The sequence below is a fragment of the Marmota monax genome, unplaced genomic scaffold (assembly GCF_021218885.2).
Source record: "Marmota monax isolate L192 unplaced genomic scaffold, Marmota_monax_Labrador192_F-V1.1 WCK01_AAM20220418_F8-fsc00004, whole genome shotgun sequence".
Classification (NCBI taxonomy): Eukaryota; Metazoa; Chordata; class Mammalia; order Rodentia; family Sciuridae; genus Marmota; species Marmota monax.
The window spans coordinates 6,564,330-6,588,049 of NW_026692881.1; the positions used below are offsets into that span (position 1 = coordinate 6,564,330).

The 23,720-nt window shown below is 37.7% G+C and overlaps 1 protein-coding gene across 2 annotated transcripts in view; it reads right to left on the reverse strand.

The window, feature by feature from the left end:
* Lipa (lipase A, lysosomal acid type) overlaps positions 1–23,720 on the reverse strand; it is a 33,254-nt gene that overhangs the window by 7,352 nt on the left and 2,182 nt on the right. For both annotated transcript variants that reach the window (XM_046450108.2, XM_046450109.2), the window contains 7 exons: positions 22,738–22,849; positions 21,324–21,441; positions 11,171–11,369; positions 9,057–9,166; positions 7,198–7,334; positions 2,751–2,897; positions 1,355–1,426 (listed from right to left, as the gene is read on the reverse strand). In XM_046450108.2, coding sequence (XP_046306064.1) covers positions 1,355–1,426; positions 2,751–2,897; positions 7,198–7,334; positions 9,057–9,166; positions 11,171–11,369; positions 21,324–21,441; positions 22,738–22,842 — 888 coding nt within the window. In that variant the 5' untranslated portion in view covers positions 22,843–22,849. The remainder of the gene's footprint in view (positions 1–1,354; positions 1,427–2,750; positions 2,898–7,197; positions 7,335–9,056; positions 9,167–11,170; positions 11,370–21,323; positions 21,442–22,737; positions 22,850–23,720) is intronic.

The window sequence follows — 23,720 nt, forward strand, 5'->3', positions numbered from 1 at the left end:
CCGAAATGTATCAAAGGGCACCCTTTAAATATGCTGTCACTTGTACCTCAATAAAACTGTTAAAATAAAATGTAAGTGCAGATTCTCCAGTCCAAATGAATTAGAATCTCTGGGGATGGAACACAAGAATCTTTCTATTTTTTTTTTAAGCCAGTTCTACAAACCCAAGTCTTGTTATTTCTTTAAGCCATATTTTATTAAGAGGTCTACTGTCTAGCTAGGCCAGTGGTGCCTGTAGTTCCAACTGCTTGGGAGTCTAAAGAGGGAAGATCAGTTGCACACATGAGTTCAAGAAAAACCTGGCAACATCCTGAGACCCTGTCTCAAATAAATATATAAATGAACAAATAAAAATAAAAGGTGTACTTTTTAAAACAATTCAGCAATTCCGGTGCAAGCAGTGACTACCAGGTGCTTGGAAATTACTTAAGGTGCTTGGAAATTATCATCATTTACAGCATCTGGGTTTAGAGCTTAAACAATAAATTGTTCCATATTTTTAAAGTTATCTGGGGAAAAAATATGTCAAAAATATATCCAGAGGTGGAAATGAGTCCCTAACATATTGTCAGATAGAAAAAGAGCAAATTGTAAAATACTAAGGAGAAAATCTATTTCTACTTTTACTATTTCTAACTTCTTCTTTTAGAAATGATATGCAGCAAGAGGTATAGAGCAGAATGCAGAGACATTTCACATCTCTAAATGCATTTTTCTTATCTGAGTGGGGTTATGTAATAAGTCTATTTTCAAGATAATTTTTATTTTTTGTTTAAATACAGTTTCTAAATTTTCTAGAACAAATATGTATTACTTATGCAATAAAATGATCAAAACTTTATCTTTAAAGTTAATGGCCTCCACACACATCCATGATTGTCTTAACTCTGGTTTTTCCACGGAAGTCATATTGTGTCCTTAGGTCAATGTTGAAATTGCAGTGTCTATCTCCAAAGCTGCCCTACTATTATGTTTTATGAAGTAATGCAGAAATACAATAAATCTTAGACTCAATGAAAAACAAAGAGAAGAAGGAGGAAGAAGGAAAGAAGAAAATACATAAATCTGAGATGCAAATACACAACAGGGAAAGGAATGGGAGGAAAAAGAAAAAAGTCAACTCCAAAAGCTGTTTGGGAAATCACTACATAACATGATCTGTCTCACAGAGGCTAACACAAGCAACACCAATAGAATAGCAAGGCCCTTCAACCGTGGGCAAGGATACCAGATCAGATTTGTAAGCAGGTGGTTTTTGTCTTTGAGAAAGGTTTGCAGAGAGATGCTTCCAGGAATCCCCAGCCTTTCCAACACGGACTTCACATGACCCCACCTGCTCTCCTGGAATGCTTACCTGGCCCCAGTGTAACATGTTCTGCACAGAAGTTCCAGCGGGATCATGTGCTGCATACACATCCACTCTTGACTGCAAAATATAAAAGATGAATTAAAGAATAAAAATAGCATCAAGGCAATTGATAATGAACATATTTTTCTCCTCAAAGCATTAAAAATTACAAAGCCATAATCTCAAATATATGGAAAAAATTTTGAGTGTAAATAAGTCCCATTTGATCAACCACATACACAGATTATTCACAAACAAAATACAACAATAGGTAAGTGTGAAGCTGTGCAAGTGGAGATCATAGGTCGTTTAACTTTTTTCTTCATGCTTTCCTGAATTTCCAAGATTTTAAACAACAATCATTTTTCTTTAGTCAGAAAAACAAAAATCAAAATCACTTTTAAAAATTCCCTAGAGCTTTCATTCTAGGAATTTTAAAACTATTTTCAGAATGCAACATTAAAAACTATAAAACATATTTAAAAACACCAGTATATTGCTGGCCAAGAGTTTATATTTTATGAAACAAGTGAATAAATATATACATACACGAATATGTGAATGAATGTGTGCACTGTGTGCTTGGAAATGAACACTCTAAATTTTTTTAAAAATATTTATTTTTTAGTTGTAGTTGAACACAATACCTTTATTTATTTACTTTTATGTGGTGCTGAGGATCGAACCCAGGCCTCGCACATGCTAGGTGAGCACTCTACCGCTGAGCTACAACCCCAGTCCCTGAACACTCCAAATTTAAGAATGCCTATTGTGGTTTTTTTTTTTTTTTTTTTTTAAGATTTTTTTAAAGATGGACACAATATTGGAGCTGGGGATGTGGCTCAAGCGGTAACGTGCTCTCCTGGCATGGCAGGGTGCTGGGTTCAATTCTCAGCCCCACATAAAAATAAAATAAAGATGTTGTATCCATTGAATACTAAAAAATAAATAATAAAAATTCTCTCTCCTTCTCTCTCTCTTTAAAAAAAAAAAAGATGGACACAATACCTTTACTTTATTTATTTTATTTATTTTTATGTGGTGCTGAGGATCGAACCCAGTGCCTTTCGTGTGCAAGGCAAGCACTCTACCATTGAGCTATAACCTCAGTCCCATGCCTATTATGTTTTTAAAGAGAAATGAATCATTAGAATAACTTATAAATATTATAACTTTAATAGTGACAAATCCTCTATTCAATAGTCTCCATATGACAGCTGGCCTGAGGACAGCAGCGATACTATTAGCACTTGTGGAATTTGATTCTAAAGCCTCTTATAGCAAAGATACTTCAGAGCTGCTAAGGTCATTCCTGCATCTTCCACATTACTTAATACAAATGAGCACATTCAGATACCATCACTGAAAATTTAACGCAAGTTTTATCATCGACATAACCTACCATATTCAAATTCTTCTCATTAAATCCACACACAAGAAAAAAGATATTTCCACAAAGCTCCTTCAAAATGACATGGGTGCAAACGTGGGTACCCAGCCACTTCAAAACTTCATTCTGGGGAAGAAATTCTTTGTGTCCAAATATTTCCTACAAAATAAAAAGAAACCCAAGAATATCTTAGCATTTTATCTGGTATACAAGCTTCCACAACCCAACTCAGAAAGTACAGACACATTGCAATCCTTTCATGTGGTCTCAGGAGCAAAATGGCAACCAGCTGACATTCAAACCAGGGTATTTATGCAAAAAGTTGCCTAGCCAAAATCAGATGTGTTACAGATGTGCATTTAAATTCTCAAAGCGAAACCCAGAGGCAGAAGTTAAATAAATTTACAACAGACTTTTACAAAGGTAAAAGGGCTTTGGCCAGTCATCTAAGGCTACCCTCAAATGGGTTTCATTGTCTCTGATGGATCCTTGGTGACCTCTGAGAAATAGCTGAGGCTGTAGTTGATCAGCAATGTCTGCTAGGTGGGTTTTTTAAGATATTTTTATTTTATATATAAAACTATTTTCAGAATGCAACATTAAAAACTATAAAACATATTTAAAAACACCAGTATATTCATTCATTTTTTACTCTCTCAGTATATATATATATATATATATATATATATATATATATATATAAAATTTTAATCATTTTAAATGTTCAGTTCAATGGCATTAACTACATTCACATTGCTATACAACTATCATTACTATCCATCTCCAGAATTTTTGAAAAAGTGTTTCCTAGCCTGAAACTCTCTTCCCATTAAACAATTACTTCCCCTTACACCTTTCCCCAGCATTGCCTGTTTTTATAAGTAAAGTTTTATTGTCACAAAAGCACAATGTTTCTTTATGTACTGTTTCTGGCTGCTTTCTCAATACAACAGCAGTGTGGGGTTTACAACAAACACCATATTGCCCACAAAGCCAAATATATTTACTATCTGTCTCTTTGCAAAAGAAGTTTGCCAACCCCTGAGCTATAACCCCAGTCCCATGCCTATTGTGTTTTCAAAGAGAAATGAATCATTAGAATAACTTACAAATATTATAACTTAAATAGTGACAAATCCTCTATTCAACAGTCTCCAAAGGTCACCGAATCTGTACAAATTCCAACAGAACAGTCATGACATTCTCAAGGCAGATCTTCATATACAGAAAACAGGAAATAGGAAAAAGATCTTCCTTATATTGAACTGGAATCTGTCCCCTTTATACTCTTACTCCTGTATGCCAGTTGGAGAAACTCATAGGAATGGGAAACTCAAATGCCTCCAGAGGCGATTTTAAGGGTTGAATTATGTTTCCCTAGATGTTGGAGTCTTAATGGTCAGTATCTCAGAACGACCTTACTTGGAGAAAGGGTCTTGCTTGATAGAGGAGTCAAGTTAAAATGAGGTCGTTAAGGTAGGCCTAAATGCAATATGACTGGTGTTCCTTACAGAAAGGGGCAATCTGGACACAGAGGTAGACATGCACGCAGAGAAAATGCCAAATGGAGACAGAAGCAGAAATCGGGATGCTGCTTCTTCAAGCCAAGGAATGCCAACGATGGCCAGCAAATTAACACTAGAGGAGGCCCAAAACAGATTCATCCTCATGGACCTAGCAACAGAGTACAGGCAAAGCATGCCAATACAAGTGAGGGAAACTGTCAATGAAAAATGGCCTGAGAGTTGAAGAGGAGGGAATGTTGAACTGTGGAGCACTTAGGCTCAGCCTCACTGCTACTTGTAGCCACTACTTTTTCTGACTTATCACTAATCCATAGGGGAGTGTGGAGAACAACTTCCTTTTTTCATCCCCTTTAAAAAAAAAAAAAAAAACAGTTATCAAGATTGCTATGTGAATATCTCATAATTTAAATTTATAACATTTTATGGGGCCATATTCAACTCTTCTTCTAGCAAATTTGGTCAAGGATTGACAGCCTATGACCTGTCAAGTTAGTCTTCTATAAGATAACCAATATGTGAAGACAGGTATCAGGTCTTTGTGAATATTCCCCTTCTCCAGACTAACTATGTTGGAATTAACTGGGGTTAACCAGAAGTAAACACCACATATAGAGACTTCACAGTCATGAAGTGTGAAAAGCCGTAATTTTTAAAACTCCTGGCTTTAAGTCCCCATAATGGTCACATGCAACAATTGCACATAGTTTTGAAAGTCTCTACTAATCACAAGTTAACAGGGTGATTCATCACTGACCTAAATCATACAAACCCAGCTTTCCTTTTAACTGACAAAGGACCAGGCATTACTGTGGCAGACTTCACTGAAAATTATATGCCTACAGGAAGTATATGCAGATAAAGAAAAAAAAAAATGTTCCTTTATACATTTGTAGACCTGCTTTATCAATTTGATATCTTTATAATTTATCCTTTATATTTGAAAAAGGATTACTCTACTTTCATGAAAGCAACATGTATTTTTCGGAACAGCTAATTCATAGGTTTTATTCAAAGGTTTTTGTATATCTATTCATTCATTTTTTACTCTCTCAGTATAATATAAAGCACTATTGCTTAAAACAGTGGTTATTAGACCAATTTGCTTGCATCAGGAATCATAGAAGGTGTTTATAAAAACACTGAACCCTGAGTCCTGCTCCAGATTTTACAAAACACCATCTCCAAGGTGAAATGGGGGTTACAAAGGGGAATGAGTTTGTATTTTCACAAAATTACTAAATCATAATCTCCAAAGATTAAATTAAATTAAAAACATATATTCCTATGACACAGCAATTTCATTTCTCCAAATTCACTCTGTGGATGTTCCCAAAAAACAGCAAAAAGATTTGAGAATAGCAAATTACATCTACCACGTAAGTCCAGCAAAATAGTTCCCTTTAATCCAAAACATATTATGCAGCAGTTAAAAAGAAAATGATTTAACATAATAGCTCTCCAAGGGGGGGAACATATTACATGCAGAACAATCTATATAGTTGGATACCATTTACCTTAAAACAGCCATATATCTCTCTTGGCACATCTCTTACGTGTACAACTTTACATGTGAAGTCTATAGGAAAAGGCCTCCAGAGAGGATTTTACTTAATTCTGAGGAAGGCACATGGAGAAGGTTTAGTAATTAAGGAGCTCTTTACATGTAACTTCTGAACTGCTTTTAATGAAAATCAAAGCTTCAACTACCCAAGGCACTAAATGCAAATTTGGTCAGAGGGGCAACATCTCATCTGCATAATCATGATGCAGTGTTAGTATTGGGTTTTGAGATCAGAATATAGCCTGTATTCCCTGTGAAAGTCTTAAATGGCCTGTGAGCTATGTTACAATAGATTTTAAGTAGTCATGTGTCACTTAACAATACGTCCTGAGAACTGTGCCATCGGGCAGTTTTGTTTTTTTGTTTTTTTTTTTTCATTGACACAGTTTTTAATATGACACAAGTTCTTTTTTTAATTTGTTTTAATTAGTTATACATGACAGTACAATGATCTTGACATATCATACATTTGAATCAGATGGGATATAATTTCTCATTTTTCTGAGTGTACAGGTTGCAGAATTACATTGGTCATACAGTCACGTATATACCCACAGCAATAATAATGTCTATTTTATTCTGCTGTCCTTCCTATCCCCCCCTTCCCATCCCCTCTCCTCCCATCACATCTCTCTACCCAATCTAATGTGACACTTCTTTTTTTTTTCCCTCACATCATCATACCTGAATTCTGTATAACAAAGGAGGTCTCCTTCCCTCTTCCATGCAATTCCCCTTCTCCCTCCCTTTCCCTCCCACCTCTCTTCCCTATCTAGAGGTAATTTTCTTCTCATGCTCTTCCTCCCTACCCCATTTTGAGTCACCTCCCTTATATCAGAGAACACATTCAGCATTTGTTTTTTAGGGATTGGCTAACTTCACTTAGCATAATCTGCTCTAATGCCATCCATTTCCCTGCAAATGCCATGATCTTGTTATTTTTTTAGTGCTGAGTAATATTCCATTGTGTATAAATGCCACATTTTTTTTTATTCATTCATCCATCTAGGTTGGCTCCACAGTTTAGCTATTGTGAATTGTGCTGCTATAAACATTGATGTGGCTGTGTCCCTGTAGTATACAGTTTTTAGGTCTTTTGAGTATAGTCATCGGGCAGTTTTTGTCACTGCAAAAATGTCATAAAGCGTACCTACCTAGGGCTTGCTAATCTGCTAACCAGGAGCACAGGTGACTGTAGCACAGTCAATGATATACCTCCCTGGGCTCCCCTTCCTGGGAGGTAGGGGTGAAGGGAGAGAGAAAAGCCCACTTCTCAAATAACAAACACAGAGGAGGGTGGCACAGAAGGCCCCTCCAGTGGCAGCATTCTTCAACTCTGAAGAGGAAATCTGGGGGGAGGGGGCCCAATTACCTTAAAGAGAACATCTGGCAATTTTCCTAATATGGATAGAGGGCTCTCACAGAAATGAGTTAAGACCACAGGAGCCAATGCAAAAAACACTTTAATCCTTTTGGCCAGTTCAGGGTTCTGTGAAAATGCTATAAAACCTGTTGGAACAAAAGGAAGATAGAAAGTTTACCTTCTGGGACTTCCTTCTCGGGAAAGACAAGAAGGATTCACCTGGCCCATGCAAGCAAGTCTACCCTCAGGAGGCAAAAAGCCTTCGTGTGTGTAAGGGCTGAATTCCATTAAACTAGAAATACAGCATTTTTAACTGCTTGTTTCAAATCTCAACCTGGACATGCATGGGAAGAAATCCAGGCTAGAAGAATGGACGATCTTCCCTCTCCCTTTAAACATATGAACTAGAAGACTATTTGTATGGTTCCATCCGCCACCTCCATTCCCCACCACCTCCCTCCATCCCCAATTCACAGTCACATTAAAGACACCAAGGGTGACTCGAAAGGAGCACAAACATCTAGAGTTCCTTAGTTTTAAGATATCTTTTAGCCCTGTCTCAGGTCACCTCTTGCCACTTGGCCCCCAAATGTCACTTTAGAAAATAGCAGGGTACTGGGGCTGGGGATGTGGCTCAAGCGGTAGCCCGCTCGCCTGGCATGCGTGCGGCCCGGGTTCGATCCTCAGCACCACATATAAAGATGTTGTGTCTGCCGAAAACTAAAAAATAAATATTAAAAAATTCTCTCTCTCTAAAAAAAAAAAAGAAAAAGAAAATAGCAGGGCACAGGATATAAGTAAACTAGTCATAAAAGAAGAAATAAAACAAAGAATGTGAAGCTCCATTTTTCTGAGAGTGAGATGACTGAACCATATACAGTGACATGTTAAAAGTATTCATACCTTCCAAATAGTAATTCTCCTCCCAGGAGTGTATCCTAAGGAGACCATGTGATGTGAACACAAAGGTATTAGTCACAGTGCACACTAAAAGGGACAACTAAATAAATTATGGGATAGGACCTTAGGCCCTTATTAGGGAAATTAACCTGTCAGAATTATGGGTAATCTGTATCTTCTTTCAACTTTGTAAAATTTTTAATTTTTCTTTATAATAAATCATATTACTTTTACAGTCAGCATAAATAAAAGATGCATATGGCTTTTAAAACTGCGTATTTCTGAAGTATAACCTGTCACCCTTGTAGGTAGTTATATTATTTATTTATTTATTTATCTATCTATTTACATATTTATGCAGTGCTGGGGACTGAGCACAGGGCCTTGCACATGCTAGGGAACCTCTCTATCACTGAGCTAGCCCCCAACCCTTCAATTAACTTTAAAAGTTAGCATATTTTCTTGATTACTTTTTGAAGTCTCTAACTTTAGGAAACTTTCTTTTTCCTCCCCTTTCACATTCTATATTGCTTAACATAATAGGATGTGGCTTGCATTAATTTTTTTTTATTTTAACAGATTAATATACTATATTTGGTGATTTATATTAAAGTCTGAATTTCCATAGAATATTACCCAAATTCCTTGCCCTATTCATGATTTCTGCTTGGCATTAAAAAAAAAAAAACAAGTGCATTTAAACCAACATTACTTTTATATTTATTGTTATTATTATAAATATAACTTATATATTTATTATAAATATAATTGATATATTTATTATGATATAATAAATAAACATGACAAATATAAATATATTTTTATAGTTATTATAAATATTATATTTATTACTTTTATATTTATTATTATATTACTTTTATATTTCATGTTTAAAAACAAACATAAATATATAAATGTAAATGTCTTAAAATAAAGATATATCAATTTCTAATCTTTATTATACATACCTATTGTGGTGCCTTGAGAATGACCCACATAATACACATTTTCTTGGCCAGTTTTATTCAGAATGAAGTTAATTGAAGCTGGTAGGTCATATTTTGCCATCTCATCGAAACTATAATCCAAAATAGAAATTCTTACATTGAAAAAGTAGACAAAATAGATCAGCACACAAGTAAACATGAAGTTTGAGGAAATATCACAAACTGAATACAGCTAAGTAAACAAGCACTGAGTTCAGGAAACTGACCATCACCAGGACCACAGAGCCCCCTTGGACTCCCCTCCATTAGTGCCTCCAAAGGTTACTATTATCCTAATATTTCACAACACTGCCGGGATTTGTTCATGGCTAAAACACTCGGGGGTCACTCCAGGGGAACTGGGCTAACTGGGCTGCACGAAATAACCACACAAGAGACAGAAATACCTTTTTCTTTGGGGTTGCTGTGACAGCTCCTCTGACCTTAAGGGTCCGCAGAAAGAGAGAGAGAGAGAGAGAGAGAGAGAGAGAGAACACATACACACACACACACACACACACACACACACACAAGCACTGACCCCTTTTATTGAGGAGAAGCTATTCAAATGAGGCAAGGGGTCAGGTTTCAGGGGGCTGAGTCTATCTTCATGATGTCTGCTGTCAGCAGGTTGACTGACATCTAGGTAGTCCATACCTAAGGGTACAGTAAGATAAGGGGACACACAAAAGGGTGTTTCCATGGAACATTCTATCCTAAACAGGGCAAGGGGTAATATTACAAAGGAACAGGTGAGCATAGCTACACCCATGGGGCTGTAAGAAGGCACACTCCCTTGAACCCAAGAAGGGCGGGGCATCTAGCGGCAACTGCCGCCTGAAGCCTCAATCACCCAGCCAGGGAGTGACTCAGTCACGTACAAGGTTGGTCTCCCACACACAAGTTTGTTGCACCCATTGTAGACTTTTTCTAAAAATGAGATTATGTAGTATTTACTCTTCTGTATCTGGCTTCATCCACATTGGTGCCTAGAGTTTCAGTTATTTAATCTCATCCTATTATGTTAGTATACCACACTCTATTTGTTCAGTCATTCCATTCACTACTGATGACATGCATGCAAGTAGTTTTCAATTTTTCACTATTACAAATAGTATCACAATAAACATATGTATATACACCTTTGGGTAAAAGCTCTCATTCTTATGTTTCATGTCCTTAAGGACGCTCCAGTTTTAGAAATGAGAAGCAAGTCTGAAGATATCCAGAGTGCCAAGTTTCTCTTAACCTGATACACCAAGATAGCCCTGAACCTAAACATGAGGTATGTGTGTGTGCATGCATGTCAGGGATAGATGGACCAACTGCTACCACAGACATAACAATGTGCCAGGCCCCATGGAGGGTTCTTTCCTGGTATGTTCTCCTTTAAGCCCACAATAACTTTATGAGATAGGTATTTATTATCCCAATTTTACAAATAAGGAAGCAGTCATAGAGGGATCTTGCAACATACCCAGTGTCATACAGCAACTAATTAGTAGAGCTGGAAGTAAGAGAGAGAAGAGGAGGATTTCTGAAGACAGGAAACATCTGGGGTATGTGTTTATAGAGAATAGAGAAAGGTTATGGGGAGACATTTACCCAGCAGTTCCCACACCACCAAGAATGCCAAAATAACATCAGAATTCCTAAATGAATCAAATTCTTATTTATTTATTTATCTGTTTGTTTATTTATTTATTTAGGGGGGGCTTATACTAGAGATTGAACCCCAGGGCACTCAACCACTGAGCCCCATCCCCAGCCCTTTTTTGGTATTTTATTTGGAGTCAGGGTCTCATTGAGTTGTTTAGTACCTTATTTTTGCTAAGGCTGGCTTTGAACTTGAGATCCTCCTGCCTCACCTTCCTGAGCCATGAACTGAATGCTTAACCTAATCATTTACTTATACTTTACCTAACTGCTACTTATTAAATTCCTGGCAAGGTCTAAAACCTTTCAAGAGACATCAGTGTTCCCTCTCATACAATTTCAGAGTGACTCATCTATCAGGCTCTTCTGCTGAGTTTCCTGTGCTTCTTCTATAAGAACCTGAAGGGAAGAGATCCATGTCAAAATCAACTCAAACATACCTGAAGGCCCAGAATTCATCCTGAGACGGTGAGAGAGTTTTGTGTTTCCGAGACCAGGTGTTTCCCCTGCTGTTCCCCATCCACACGTCAAAACCAGCATCAGCAAGAATGAAGCCCAGGCTGTTGTCAGCAAGGTTTGTGATCCAATTACTGGCATCTGCCAGCAAGCCATGCTGCAGAAACACAACTGGTTTGGGACCTGAAAGACATTCATTTTTAAGAAGTAGTAGCCCCAACTTCAAAACAAATACCATTCTTTGCCAAACAGGTTATTGCTGAAAGATCTCAAATCAAATAAAGAAAGAAATTAAAACACTGAAGTATTAACGTACTCCTATATAACATTAATAAGGATTTAAAAAAATATATAGGGCTGACAAGGTAGCAGCAAAATGAACTATTTTTCGCAAGTCTGGTAACAAAGCACACTGACTTAATTATCAAAGAAAATTTGAATACATTTTTAAGAACATACAAAATGTTTCTACAGTTTGCTGCAGTAATTATGTTTCTCACAATGATAGCTAACAAAATAAAGCAAGAGAAAAAAATCACACTGGCAACAATGAGATACCACTGTATACCTACTAGAATGGCCAAGATCTGAAAACTCTGATAATACCAATTGCTGGTACAAATGTGGAGGAACAAGAACTCTCATCATTGCAGGTAGAAATGTAAAATGGTACAACCACATGGGAAATGAGTTTGGCAGTGTATTACAAAAACTAAATATAACTTACCATACAATTCTTTTTTAAAAAATATTTTTAGTTGGATATGGACACAATACCTTTATTTAATTTACTTAATTTTTATGTGGTGCTGAGGATTGAACTGAGTGCCTCACATGTGCTAGGCAAGCTCTCTGCCACTGAGCCACAACCCCAGCCCTTACCTTGCAATTCTGCAGTCATGGTTCTTGGGATTTTACCCAAGGGATTTGAAAACTTATTTCCACACAAAATTCAGCATGTGGATGTTTACAGTAGCTTTATTCATAGTTGCTAAAATTTGAAAGTCACCAAGATGTCCTTCAGTAAGTAGATGCAAATGTGTTGTATATGGACAGTGAAGTCTTAACCAGTCCTAAAAGGAAATGAACTCTGTAATCCCAGTGCCTCCAGAGGCTGAGGCTAGGGATCCTGAATTCAAAGCCAGCCTCAGCAACTCAACAAGGTCATAAGCAATTCTCTAAATAAAATACAAAAAAGGGCTGGGGATGTGGCTCACAAGTGTTGGGGGAGGGAAGTGAGGGATGAATAAGCAGAACAAAGAGAATTGGGGGAACAGTGAAACTCTGAATAATACTATAGTAGTAGATAAATGTCATTATACATTTGTCCAACCCCTTGGAATGTACAACTCCAAGAGAGCACCTAATGTAAACTATGGACTTTGGGTAATAATGATGAAACAATATAGGCTCATCAACTGTAACATATATTCAATTGGGGGATATTCATAAAAAGGCAGGCTATGCATGTATGGGAGCAGGAGGCAATAGGAAGTCTCTGTATATTGCTGTTTATAATAATTTTATTCATAATTTCCAAAATTTGGAAGTAACCAAATGTCCTTGGTTATAGCATTCTACTACTTAATTTTGTGGTGAACCTAAAACTTTTCTAAAACTATTTAAAAATCCAATACAAAAAATCTTTAAGTAAAATGAATAAAAGAGTTAAGTAGGAAAAAAAATCACAGGCATATCAATTCAAAAATGTGTGCTCATATGAATTTATTTTCTACTCATTGGTAACTGAGACAGCATAGACTTGGGAGCAAAATAAACCTGACTTCAACCCATTTATGGTGCTGAGACCATTCAGTCACTCCTCATACAAACTTTTTTTCATCACCAACCACGTGCCAGCACTGGGGACACAGCAGAGAAGAAAAGCAGGAGGGGAAAAACATCAACCTCACAGAATTGACTGTGAATTTTAGAATCAAACAAACCTGGGTTCAAATCTGTCCTTTCCCAGTTCTAATATGGTACATTAGGCAAGGTATTTAAACATTCCTTGAAACGTAGGTCATCCCTGCCAACTGAAATGTTAATATGTACCTTCTAGGGAGAATGAGATGTAGATACTATATGAGAAGTTCTTGGCAAAGTGTCTGACACACAGGAAGAGTTCAAATACATCAGTTCATATTGCTAATCTGCTTAACCAGTCTATGTTCCATAAATAATTAACAGGAATAAATGAGGTCATTGTCAAGCACAGGGACTGATACAGAGGTCAAAATGAACAAATGGGAGCTCCCTTTGCTTCTGCTCATCTTTTATAACAGTGAATCACTGGAAATAAGCTAATTGTCAAGCAGTTGAATAATTAATTGCAATCCACATGGTGCAATCATTAAGCCATCAACAATGACAGGGACTGTGATGGCACAGAGAAGCTTATAACAACATTAAAAGAAAAAAAAAGAGACAAGATACAAAAAAGATACAAAATTACAGACTAACTACAGCTATGCAAAAATAACATAGGTCTATGAGAAGGAGTTTAAAATATCAAGGAAAAATAAGAAGGATGATTCGTCAGGATGACAAGACTGAAAGTGACTTGGAACATTTTTACTTCTGCTCATGTCCTAATATACGTAGTGGTTCCTGGGTGTCTACTGCATATTGGATCCAGGACTTCTTGGGCAGATGCCAAAAACTGTGGACATTTAAGTCCCTTATATACAATAGCACAGGGTACACATATAACCTAACATATATCTTCCTACACACTTTAAATTAGCTCTAGATAACTTATAATACCTAATACAATGTAAATACTTTGTAAATAGTTGTTTCGTTGTATTGTTTAGGGAATAATGAAAAATAACTGTGTTAAGTATAGACACAATCTTTGGTTGGCTGAATCCACAGATGCAAACCCTATAAATATGGAAGGCCAACAGTATTTGGCAATTAATAAATTGTTTTTAAATGATAGTTCCTTTGATGTAAGGTGGTCTTGGTAGTCAGCTCCAGGAGGCATTGTTCACATCCATGACAACATCAGTGACATGCCCTGGATCTGTGATAGCATAGGGGTGCTACTCCCCCGTGTAGTTGAAATAATAGGACTCCAAACCAACATTCCAAATGACTCCTAAGATTTACTAATCACAAAATTGCAGGCCTCTGCACTCTCAGGTCCACACATCTGACATTCTTCCTGGGTGAAGACAATAGAAAGCAAATAAAACAGTTGCTTTATTTATTTCTTTCCCTTTAAACGTTCGTCTTAATGCCACATTAATAAGATGAAGTTTGCTATGAAAGTTCTATCCTCAAAGCACTGTGGTGGACACGGAATCTTATGGGCAGGCTCCCTGCCTTCAGTGAGGAAGACCCAAATCCTCACTGAAGGAAAGAGAGAGAGAGAGAGAGAGAGAGAGAGAGAGAGAGAGAGAGAGAGAGAGAAGGTATTTTGAAATTACAAACTTCTAAATAAGTGACAATAACAATCACAAAAATTCACTCATCATTAAAGTGCAGTTGGCTCTAGGAGAGCTGGGGCCAGTGATCTCATCATGGTGGCCTAAGCAGCACCAGGGTGGCTAAGAGAAGCAGCACGGTAGTGATTCATCACAGTGCTACTCACTTGATGAGGCCGTGACATGGATGGAAGTGAGGAAGGATTACTTGGGCTCTGAAACTGAATGTGGTCCCACAGGAGGAAGATGACCTGGTGGGTAGGGAAGTTCCTCTCCCCTCTAAGGCAATGACCTTCTCTGCCATGACACTGAGTCCTGATGGACTCCACTTCCATCTAAAACATTTGTGGAAAAACAGCCTGGCCTGGGGAAGAACCCAGAACAAGGAGGAAGGAGGCCAAAGTTGAGGGTGTTAGCATGAATCAGCCCTAGGTTCTCACCAGCCATGAAACCCTATAAGAATTCCTTAACTTCTCTGAAGTATGGGTATTCATGGAAAAGCTCAAGAAATAATAGTCCCTGATAATAAAAATATATAAATGAAGTAAACATCATTAGAACACAAGCACAGTGAGGAAAGATAAGATGAAGTGGAGATATAATCATAATTACAGCAAGGGTCAATCATGTGTTATATGTATTACCTTTAGTTGTATTATCTCAGATAAGTCACTTTATATGCATTATCTCACATAAGTCACCTAACAGCTGAGCTGATATGAGTAGAATAATGGACTCCCAAAGATGGCCACATCCTAATTCCCCAAACATGAGAATATATTCCCTTAGATGGCAAAAGGGATTTTGCAGATACGGTAAGGATCTTGAGATGGGGCTATCTCCATGTATTATCCAGGTAGGCCCAATGTAACCACAAGGGTTCTTATCAAAGGGAGACAGGGCTGGAAGGAAAGAGGGATTGCAAGGTGCAGACTTCTGGCTTTGAAGATGGAGCAAGGGCCTAGGAGCCAAGGAATGCAGGTAGCCTCTGGAAGCTGGAGAAGGCAATGAAAACCCATCTTCCTCTGGAGGCTCTAGAAGAAACAGCACCCTGCCAATACCCTAACCTTTAGAACTGTAGAATAAAACAAACAAACAAAAACAAAAAAAACTGATACCAGGCACAGTGGCATATGGCTGAAGTCCCAGCTACTCAGGAGGGGATTTCAAGTTCGTGACCAGCCTGGCCAATTTAGCAAGAATCTCACAACTTACGGAGACTCTGTCTCAAACTAAAAAAATAAAAAGGGCTGGGAAAGCAGCTCAGTGGTAAAGCACACCAGCATTCAATCTCCACACTGGGGGCAGGGGTGGGGTGGGGACTGTTGTTTTAAGCCACACTGTTAGTGGTAATTTGTTAAAGCAGTCACAGAACTCTAATGTAGTCAGCAACTAGCCCTTATCCTCATTTTTCATATGAGGACTCTGAGGCAAAGTGCAGCTAAGGAAGCTGGCCACAGCCCCAGGGTCAGCAATAGGGGAGCCAGGATACCACAGAAAGCAGCATGGCTCTCATGCTTGACTTTCACCACTCACTGATAGACTCCTTAGGGAAGGTGAGGCTGGGAGGGATATGATTATTTTCAAGATTAATTTCAAGCATCCTTTTAGCCTTGCTTCCATCTACCTTAGAGTTTTTAAGTTCTAACATTCCCATGTATGGGTTTCAGAGAATCCCCAAACTCCTTTATGAAATTGCTTGCAGTATTTTATGGATATGCATTTATTCAGGGTCTACCCAGTGACTCCTAAACCTGGCTGCTCATCAAACTATCCTGGGGAGCTTGTAAACCATTCAGTTCCCTGAGGTCCATCCCTAAGATTCTCAAATAAGGCCCAGAATTCTACCTTTCAAGCTGATTTCTTGGGTGTGTCTGAGGAGCTAAGTCTTTGCCTTGCCCCAGGACCATAAGGCTCTCCCCAGCCTGACAGCCAAGGCTTACTGGTTCCCCCACCCCACAGGGTCAGCCTAGCTCCTTGCTAATTTGAGAGAAGCCTGCATATCTCACAAGAGGGAGCCTTCTTTCTCTGCAAAGGCAAGTTCTAGAAAAAAATGGCAACAAGAACTTTGGATAAGGTATACACACATTCCCACTACTTCATACTGAGTGATACAAAATCAGTATTGTCCCTCATTTTATACTTCCCAGGATGGTCCATACCACTAAGCAATTCAGAAAAGTTTAATATTCAGCAAGATAGACCTTCGGCTCTGGACCAACCCCAAGTCCCTGGGCCACTCTGACAGGTATAGGATATGCCTAGAAGGCATGAGGCTCTTGATTAGTTCTCCAGCACCACAAAAAAAGTGGGGGAAGAATAGACTTTCATTAACCCAAAGTAAGGAGCTACTAAGTCACACAGCTAGTTAAGGTAGTAGAACCAAAATTCAAGCCAAGGGCTGACAGTTTTAATGTACTCATATTAATTAATAAGTTTTAATGTAATCATACTTAACCATGAGGCAATATAACTTCCCCAGTTTTATTCACCATAATAAACCCACAAATTATTTGGAGCTTAGAGGTAGAGAATCCTTAATCCAAATGTGGCCTAGAGCAATGATACTATGAAGTCTCAATACTTTGTTCTATCCAATCCCAGGAAGGCTGCAAGAGGGTTCATGCACAGATGAGGCCTTGGGTTGGACCAATTAACAAGCACATTAGTCAGAAAAGACTTCAGCCTCCACGAGCTCATAGTCTATTAAGGAAGACAAAGATTATAGACATTATTGATTACCTATCTGAGTTTATTGTCTTAACTAATATGAAAGGAACACAGAGAACTCAGAATATGTAGCCCAAGGGCTTGACCTGATTTGAGCAGCTGGGGAAATCCTCCTGACAAGTGACATTTAGCACTTGGCCAGGAAGAAGAAGAGGGCTGGGGGAGGGAGGAGCATACAGTCTTCTGTTCTACCCTGACCCTCTGCTATTCCAGCCCCAACCTGGGTATATGAGACAAACAGTGCAGCTGACACCGAGGTATATTTCCCCATTAGGCAAAAGATCTGAATTCACGTCCCTATCCAATGCACATCAGAGGCCCTGGTGAGCCTGGGCATGAGCTCAACTCTAGTCACCAAGCTCAGGCACTGATTAATGAACTCACATCTGTTCAATGCCCCTGCAAGCAAGGAATTACACACCAGATAATCAAGGCCTACATGTAGTTTATTAGAGAATTTATTTTTTAAAAATGGATTCTTTAGGAGGGAAGAGTTTCTGCAAGGAAGGAAAAAATCCAGAAACCATCCAGCATCCTAAAATAAACAAGCAAAGCAAAACACACGGTGGTGGCCTTCCCTTCCAAAAACTTAACTCATAAGCCATGCTGTGGATTTTCATGGATGACTCAAAAAGCTCAATGGACAACCCCTGAAGAGTCTGCATAGGCCATAGTTGAGAGGCCTGTTCCTGCATGCTGCCGTAGTTACTCCAGGTCCTTAGTGTCCAGAATGCCACTTCACCCACTGGGCCATCAGATACATAACTTCTCAGAGACACATGTGCCATTCTGGTGCTTTCTTTGATTGGCTGATTTCCCAATTAGGAAATGAGTAATCCATGTCCCTGTTACTGTTTAATGTATTTTATTTTTAATGCTCCAATTAAAAATAAACAATGCAAGGGTCTAATGGGTTAAGAAATATTCCTTCCTTAATATTCAGTCCTAGCTGAATATTCAACCAGCTGAATATTCAACTTGTTTTAGCCCAAATAAAATACATATTATGACTATCATGGGATCAACTTGCTCAATACTGATTACATAAGCTTCATTCTCAAATTAAGGAACTCTGAATTTGTAGTCAGACTGGAAGGCAGATTACCCTTTGACCTGAGACAAATCTCTTTTGCCTTTTGAGCCTGGCTGTCTCACTCGACAAAGTGAGGTTGCTGTCCTAGAACACAAAGGTCTAGATACGTTCAGATCTACCAGGGGAGTATGTTAAAACCAGAAGCTCTCTAAATCAGAGCACCCAAGCAGAAATCTGAGATTTTTTTAGTCCTATGACTTTCTAAAATAGGCTGAGCAGATGGAAAATAGAATCACTTCCTCATAAATGATTAATTTCTGAATTTCAGTTCCTTTAAGGAATTAGCAAATAGCAAACAGTGGAAAACAACCCACAAATACTCCAAGTAGCCAACCAAGGACCACCACCACATAGGATGGAGGTGAAAGTTACAGATAATGGCCAGGAAGAATATTAAGAAAGGTGTGTGTCTTCACCCACTAGATCCCTGAAGATTGTCACTTAGCAAAAACACATAATTATAGTTGGGTTTTAAGTAACTTCATCCTATAAAGCCATGTAAGATAGATGAGAACAGGGTGAGGATATGCCCACTACCAGAGGAGTCCATAACAGAATTGAAAGATGTTCACCATTTAGCTGAAAACTCATGTGCCACAAAGAATGGGGTCCCAAAAAGTGAATAATGTTTTAACATATCTTGTAATTACTTGTAAATAGTACAGATGTGTAGCATTATTCTGTGGATATTAAAAGCATTCATTTCTTAAATCATACTAAATTTCCACATTTCCATTTTGAAATTCTTTCTTTGCTTTAATATATGGGGACTTGAAAATGGAAGTCACTTGGGCCTCTCTCGGCTTCTGAGCTTATTTAGGGGCGCCCAGTTAAATGGCGACAAGAACTTAAGGTGCGGTCAGGAAAAGCAAGAAAGTGATGAACTGATGAGATGTAGCATGGGTGGCTCAGAAAGGACCTGACAGCTGCTTGAAGATGGTCATCGAGAATGATTCTGCAGTTTCCAATCTAGGTCTTTGGAAGGGTAATGGTGCTATTAACAGGAAGTCAGAAGTGACATGCAATAGAAGAGTTCTGTTTTGGGTCTAAGAAACTTATGGGGTTTTTTTGGTTTTGCCTTGTTTTTTGTCTATTTTGCTTTTTAATGAACCAAAGAAACAACACTAGAAACACTGCTCTTGAATAGACATGAAAGACAGTAAGAGCCTCTGCCCCAAGTTTTGTCTTGGGCCAGCAAATCTCAAAAGTACCTATTCAGTTCTTAGGAAGATCAACATTCCTTTAGAGAACTGAGTTCTTCATCACAGATTTCCTTGAAAAGTTCCTTTTGAGTTTAGCTCACAGCAAGCGTGATATCCAAGTCAGTGATCCTTTGTTGGGGAGGGGGGACCTCATCAGAAAAGAGAAAGAAGATGGGGATCTAATGCTATGGCCACACTTAGCTTAGAGCACTTTTGGCCTATGTTCCCTATTCTGAAAACCAAAAGTACCCACTTCCCCATCTACCAACACCCCTACCCCCACAAAAAAAAGAGTAAAAAAATATAACCCAGAGAACCAGAGGGTGATAACAATTAAATAGGAACTGTGAGATCATCCCAGTCAATCAACTGTTGTTACAGAGGAGGACTCCCAGACACACAGAGGTGAAGCACATGAGCAGTCAGGGGCAGACCCGACTCTGGCACTAAGATCACCTGACACTTCTTCCTTCCTTTCTATCAAGACTCATGTTTGCTTTATTTGTTTTCCAGGGCACCACGCCTTCACCTGCAAGTGTGATACATACACCTTGGGCAGAGAGTCCTGTGTGGATGGAAAGAAAAGCCAGGAGGTGGACACAGAAAGACAAGAGGAAATACATTCTCTCAGTGTGTTTGACTGAAGTTTCTACACTTTTTAACAATGACTTACGTTATATTTGTCAGATAATTTTAAGAGGGGAAAAATCCATATATATTTTCTTCATATGGGATATGAATATTAGTATAGGGGATTGTTCTTTAAAAGGAAACAAAAAAGGGATGAAAACCAAGATCATATGCTCACTCTGGCATAAAATTTATGCTTTGTGTGTTCCGAGCAGGGGAAAATAAGAAGCCCCCACTGCAGTTCATCACTGGTTCTTTACCACATTTATAAAAAGAAAGCTTAATACCCTGTAGCAACAAACTCTAAAAATTTTTGAGAGTAAGAAATTGAATTTCAAAAAGAACATTACATTTATTCACAGTCACTTAAGCATTATTAAATACCTTATTCTAGCTAGAATTTATGGGAGGAAAAAATAGGTAAATAATATTAGATTAAGAATAAACAAAGCACATAGAGACACAAAGCTCATGTTAACACAAAAGGCTTTTAAGTTTACTTTAACAATTTGGGAAGACAATGAGGTAAAGAATGTGCCTCCCCACATAAAACTTCTGTCAAAGAAGAGACAGTTACCTATTTAATCTAAACCCTCATTTCTAAAGAAAATTTTTATAAACAGAAAATGTTAAAGAGATTTCAGAAACATACATAAAAAATTGAGAAATGAGGAATGAGATAGGAGCGAGGTATTTCACTGTGTGTCTTTTTATTCTCTTTGATTTTTGAACTATGTGAATTCATTCTACTTAACACTCAAAATATTTCATTAAATAAGATGCTTCCTTATAAGACAAAGAAAGGAGACATTTCATTATATCCTCAAAGGACTTTGATCTATGAACCTTTAAGCAAAATATGAAATTAGTTGAGTCATCTTTACTTCTTTAAAAATCATTTTTTATGCCTTAAATAAATATGATACATTTAATACTTTGGCCTAAAACTCACCCAGTTAAATCTGAACTGGGTTACTGACACTAAAGCCAAATTCCAGCAATGTTATTACTTTTAAGAGCTCTTCTATCTTGCTTCAGAAAACACCCATACCTTTGTCAAAATGATTCTTCCTCCCATGAGGGATTCGGTAAAGGCACAGAATATACCCATCTTCTGTCTCAACTAGGTGTTCCTCAGCAGGGAATCCCCAGTAAGTGATGATTTCACTCTGGTAAGAAAAAGGACAAAGGGCATTCTATGGACAGAATCTGAGGCAATCTCCCACATTAACAGGCAAAGGAGAAGACAATATATCAACGACATAACTCAGGCTTTATTTAAGAAATCAATTGTTACCCACATATGAGTCTGCTCACTCTAAAGTCAAAATTCCATCATAAGAGTAAATTCTCATGGCCACAGGTGTTGGGCTCAGCTTCAGTTTCATCGTTCTAGCATGTTCTACACAAAGCTATCTAAATTTCACCATAGCTTTGGGCCTCATTGTTTCCATCCAGATTACAAGGTACAAATAAATACTCTTTGCCTTTCTTTTATAAATGCACCAGCTAACATCTCCTTGTTTTAAGAGTTCTAATCCTAGGAATAAAACAATTAATCCACTTTTATCAATGAACTAAAAAATTACACTAGAGTATCAAGGTGCAGTAGGGGGAAAAAAGCTGAAAAAACAAATAATTTTTAAATAAAAATTTTAACTAAAATTACGATCGAATTCACTTTTCCATAAGGAAAGTTGCAAAGGGCACAGTAGTTTAATGGAATATAGATGAATTAACAGATTAATGTAATAAAAAGTACTTATTATCCTCTCTGCCATAAGTACTTGGAAGAATTTAATTTTATCATTCTTATGGGAAGGAATTTGTTAAAAGAAAGGGAAGTAAAAGAAAAGTATTGGGATAAGAACTTAACTTAACCTTGGGACCCTATTATTATAGGGCCATACTCTCTTGGTTACTATGAATTTTTCTCAGTCTCTAAGGTTACCTGATTCTCCAGTTGGATCACTGCATTTTCTATATTAAAGTTGCTGTTTACTTTAGCCTGTATTTTTCCAATATTTTATGCCAAAATGAGGCTTTTCCAGATTTGATGGTTTCTTAAGATTAAAAACTTTGAAATGCATTAAATAATCAAAGGATTATTTTTGCTTATTTCTTCTAATAAATTTTTTTCAGATACTTTGACTTTTATATTTAAGTATGTTCCCTGAACATTCTATACAATGATCTTTTTTTCAATATATTCTAAAACTAGCACTCAGAAATTATGTTCTTGCAATAGGTGCTGTGAAACTTCCAACAGTCATTAGGTTCATTAACTAAATATCACCTGTTGGAAACAGTCTAGCAAACAGAATCTAAGATTCAGAGAAAAATATAATGAGTTATAAAGACATTACAGTTGTGGTCTCATGTCGTTGTGTTCTCATGACTGGATTTAAGGAAATAACAGTTACCATAAGTTGCATTTAAAAAGTATGTGACTTTGAGAAACTTACTATATTCATGTTTGCTTCAGGATCCACAGCTGCCACCTTCCCTCTGGGCCCCTCAGAATGCAGGATCCCAAGGACGAAACAGGCCACCAACCACAAAAACTGCATTTTCACTCTGTATTTTTAAAAAATTAATTGTTACTTGCCCAAATTTTACTACACAAAAATGTGCTGGTAGATCGAGGTTCTCAGAGAACATTCTGAACCAGGTTTAGGGCAAGTAAAAGATAAATATGAGGCAAATGACTGTAGCTGTATCTGGAAGGAGAAAGGGCAACGTCTTTTTTACTAAAAAAAAAAAAAAAAAAAACACAGGGCTCAGTGGTAGAGCACGTGCCTGGCACGTGTGGCGTGCTGGGTTTGATTTTCAGCACCACATATAAATAAAAAATAAAAATAAAGATCCACTGACAACTAAAAAATATATTTAAAAAACAAATAAACAACAACAACAAAAAACCCTTCCAGCATGTCATCCCCAGATAACATGTGGCCTTTGGAACCCGGCACAATCACTTGCCTCCTCACCACAAAGTTAAATTGTTCCTAGAGAGAGAGACAGCAGAAGGCAGAACTTAGAAGCAGACAGGATGAGAAAAAGGAGTGCCATGGAAATTCTGGAAACTATTGATTTTCCACCTTTCTCTGTCTGTCTGTGATTTAAATGTTTTTAAGTTTGGTCACCATTAGCTCTTGCCTCCCATTATCTACTCACTTCTGTTCTTGCCCCCAAATTATGTTAGGATTCAAATTTGTCATTCAAGAGAGAAAAAGTGAAAACGAAAGACAAGAGAGTCTTCAGAGAACAAAGGAGTGAGCCAGCTCCTCTTTTTCCTGAAACTCTGCAACCATCAACAAAGCTCATCCTAGTTTCTGACTCAAAATGACAGCATAGCAAAGACTAGGGGGTGGTAAAGGTGAAGGGATTGATTCTCTTAAGGATTCCCCAATGGTTAGAGGAAATGTTGGGACTAGGCCCAGACTTC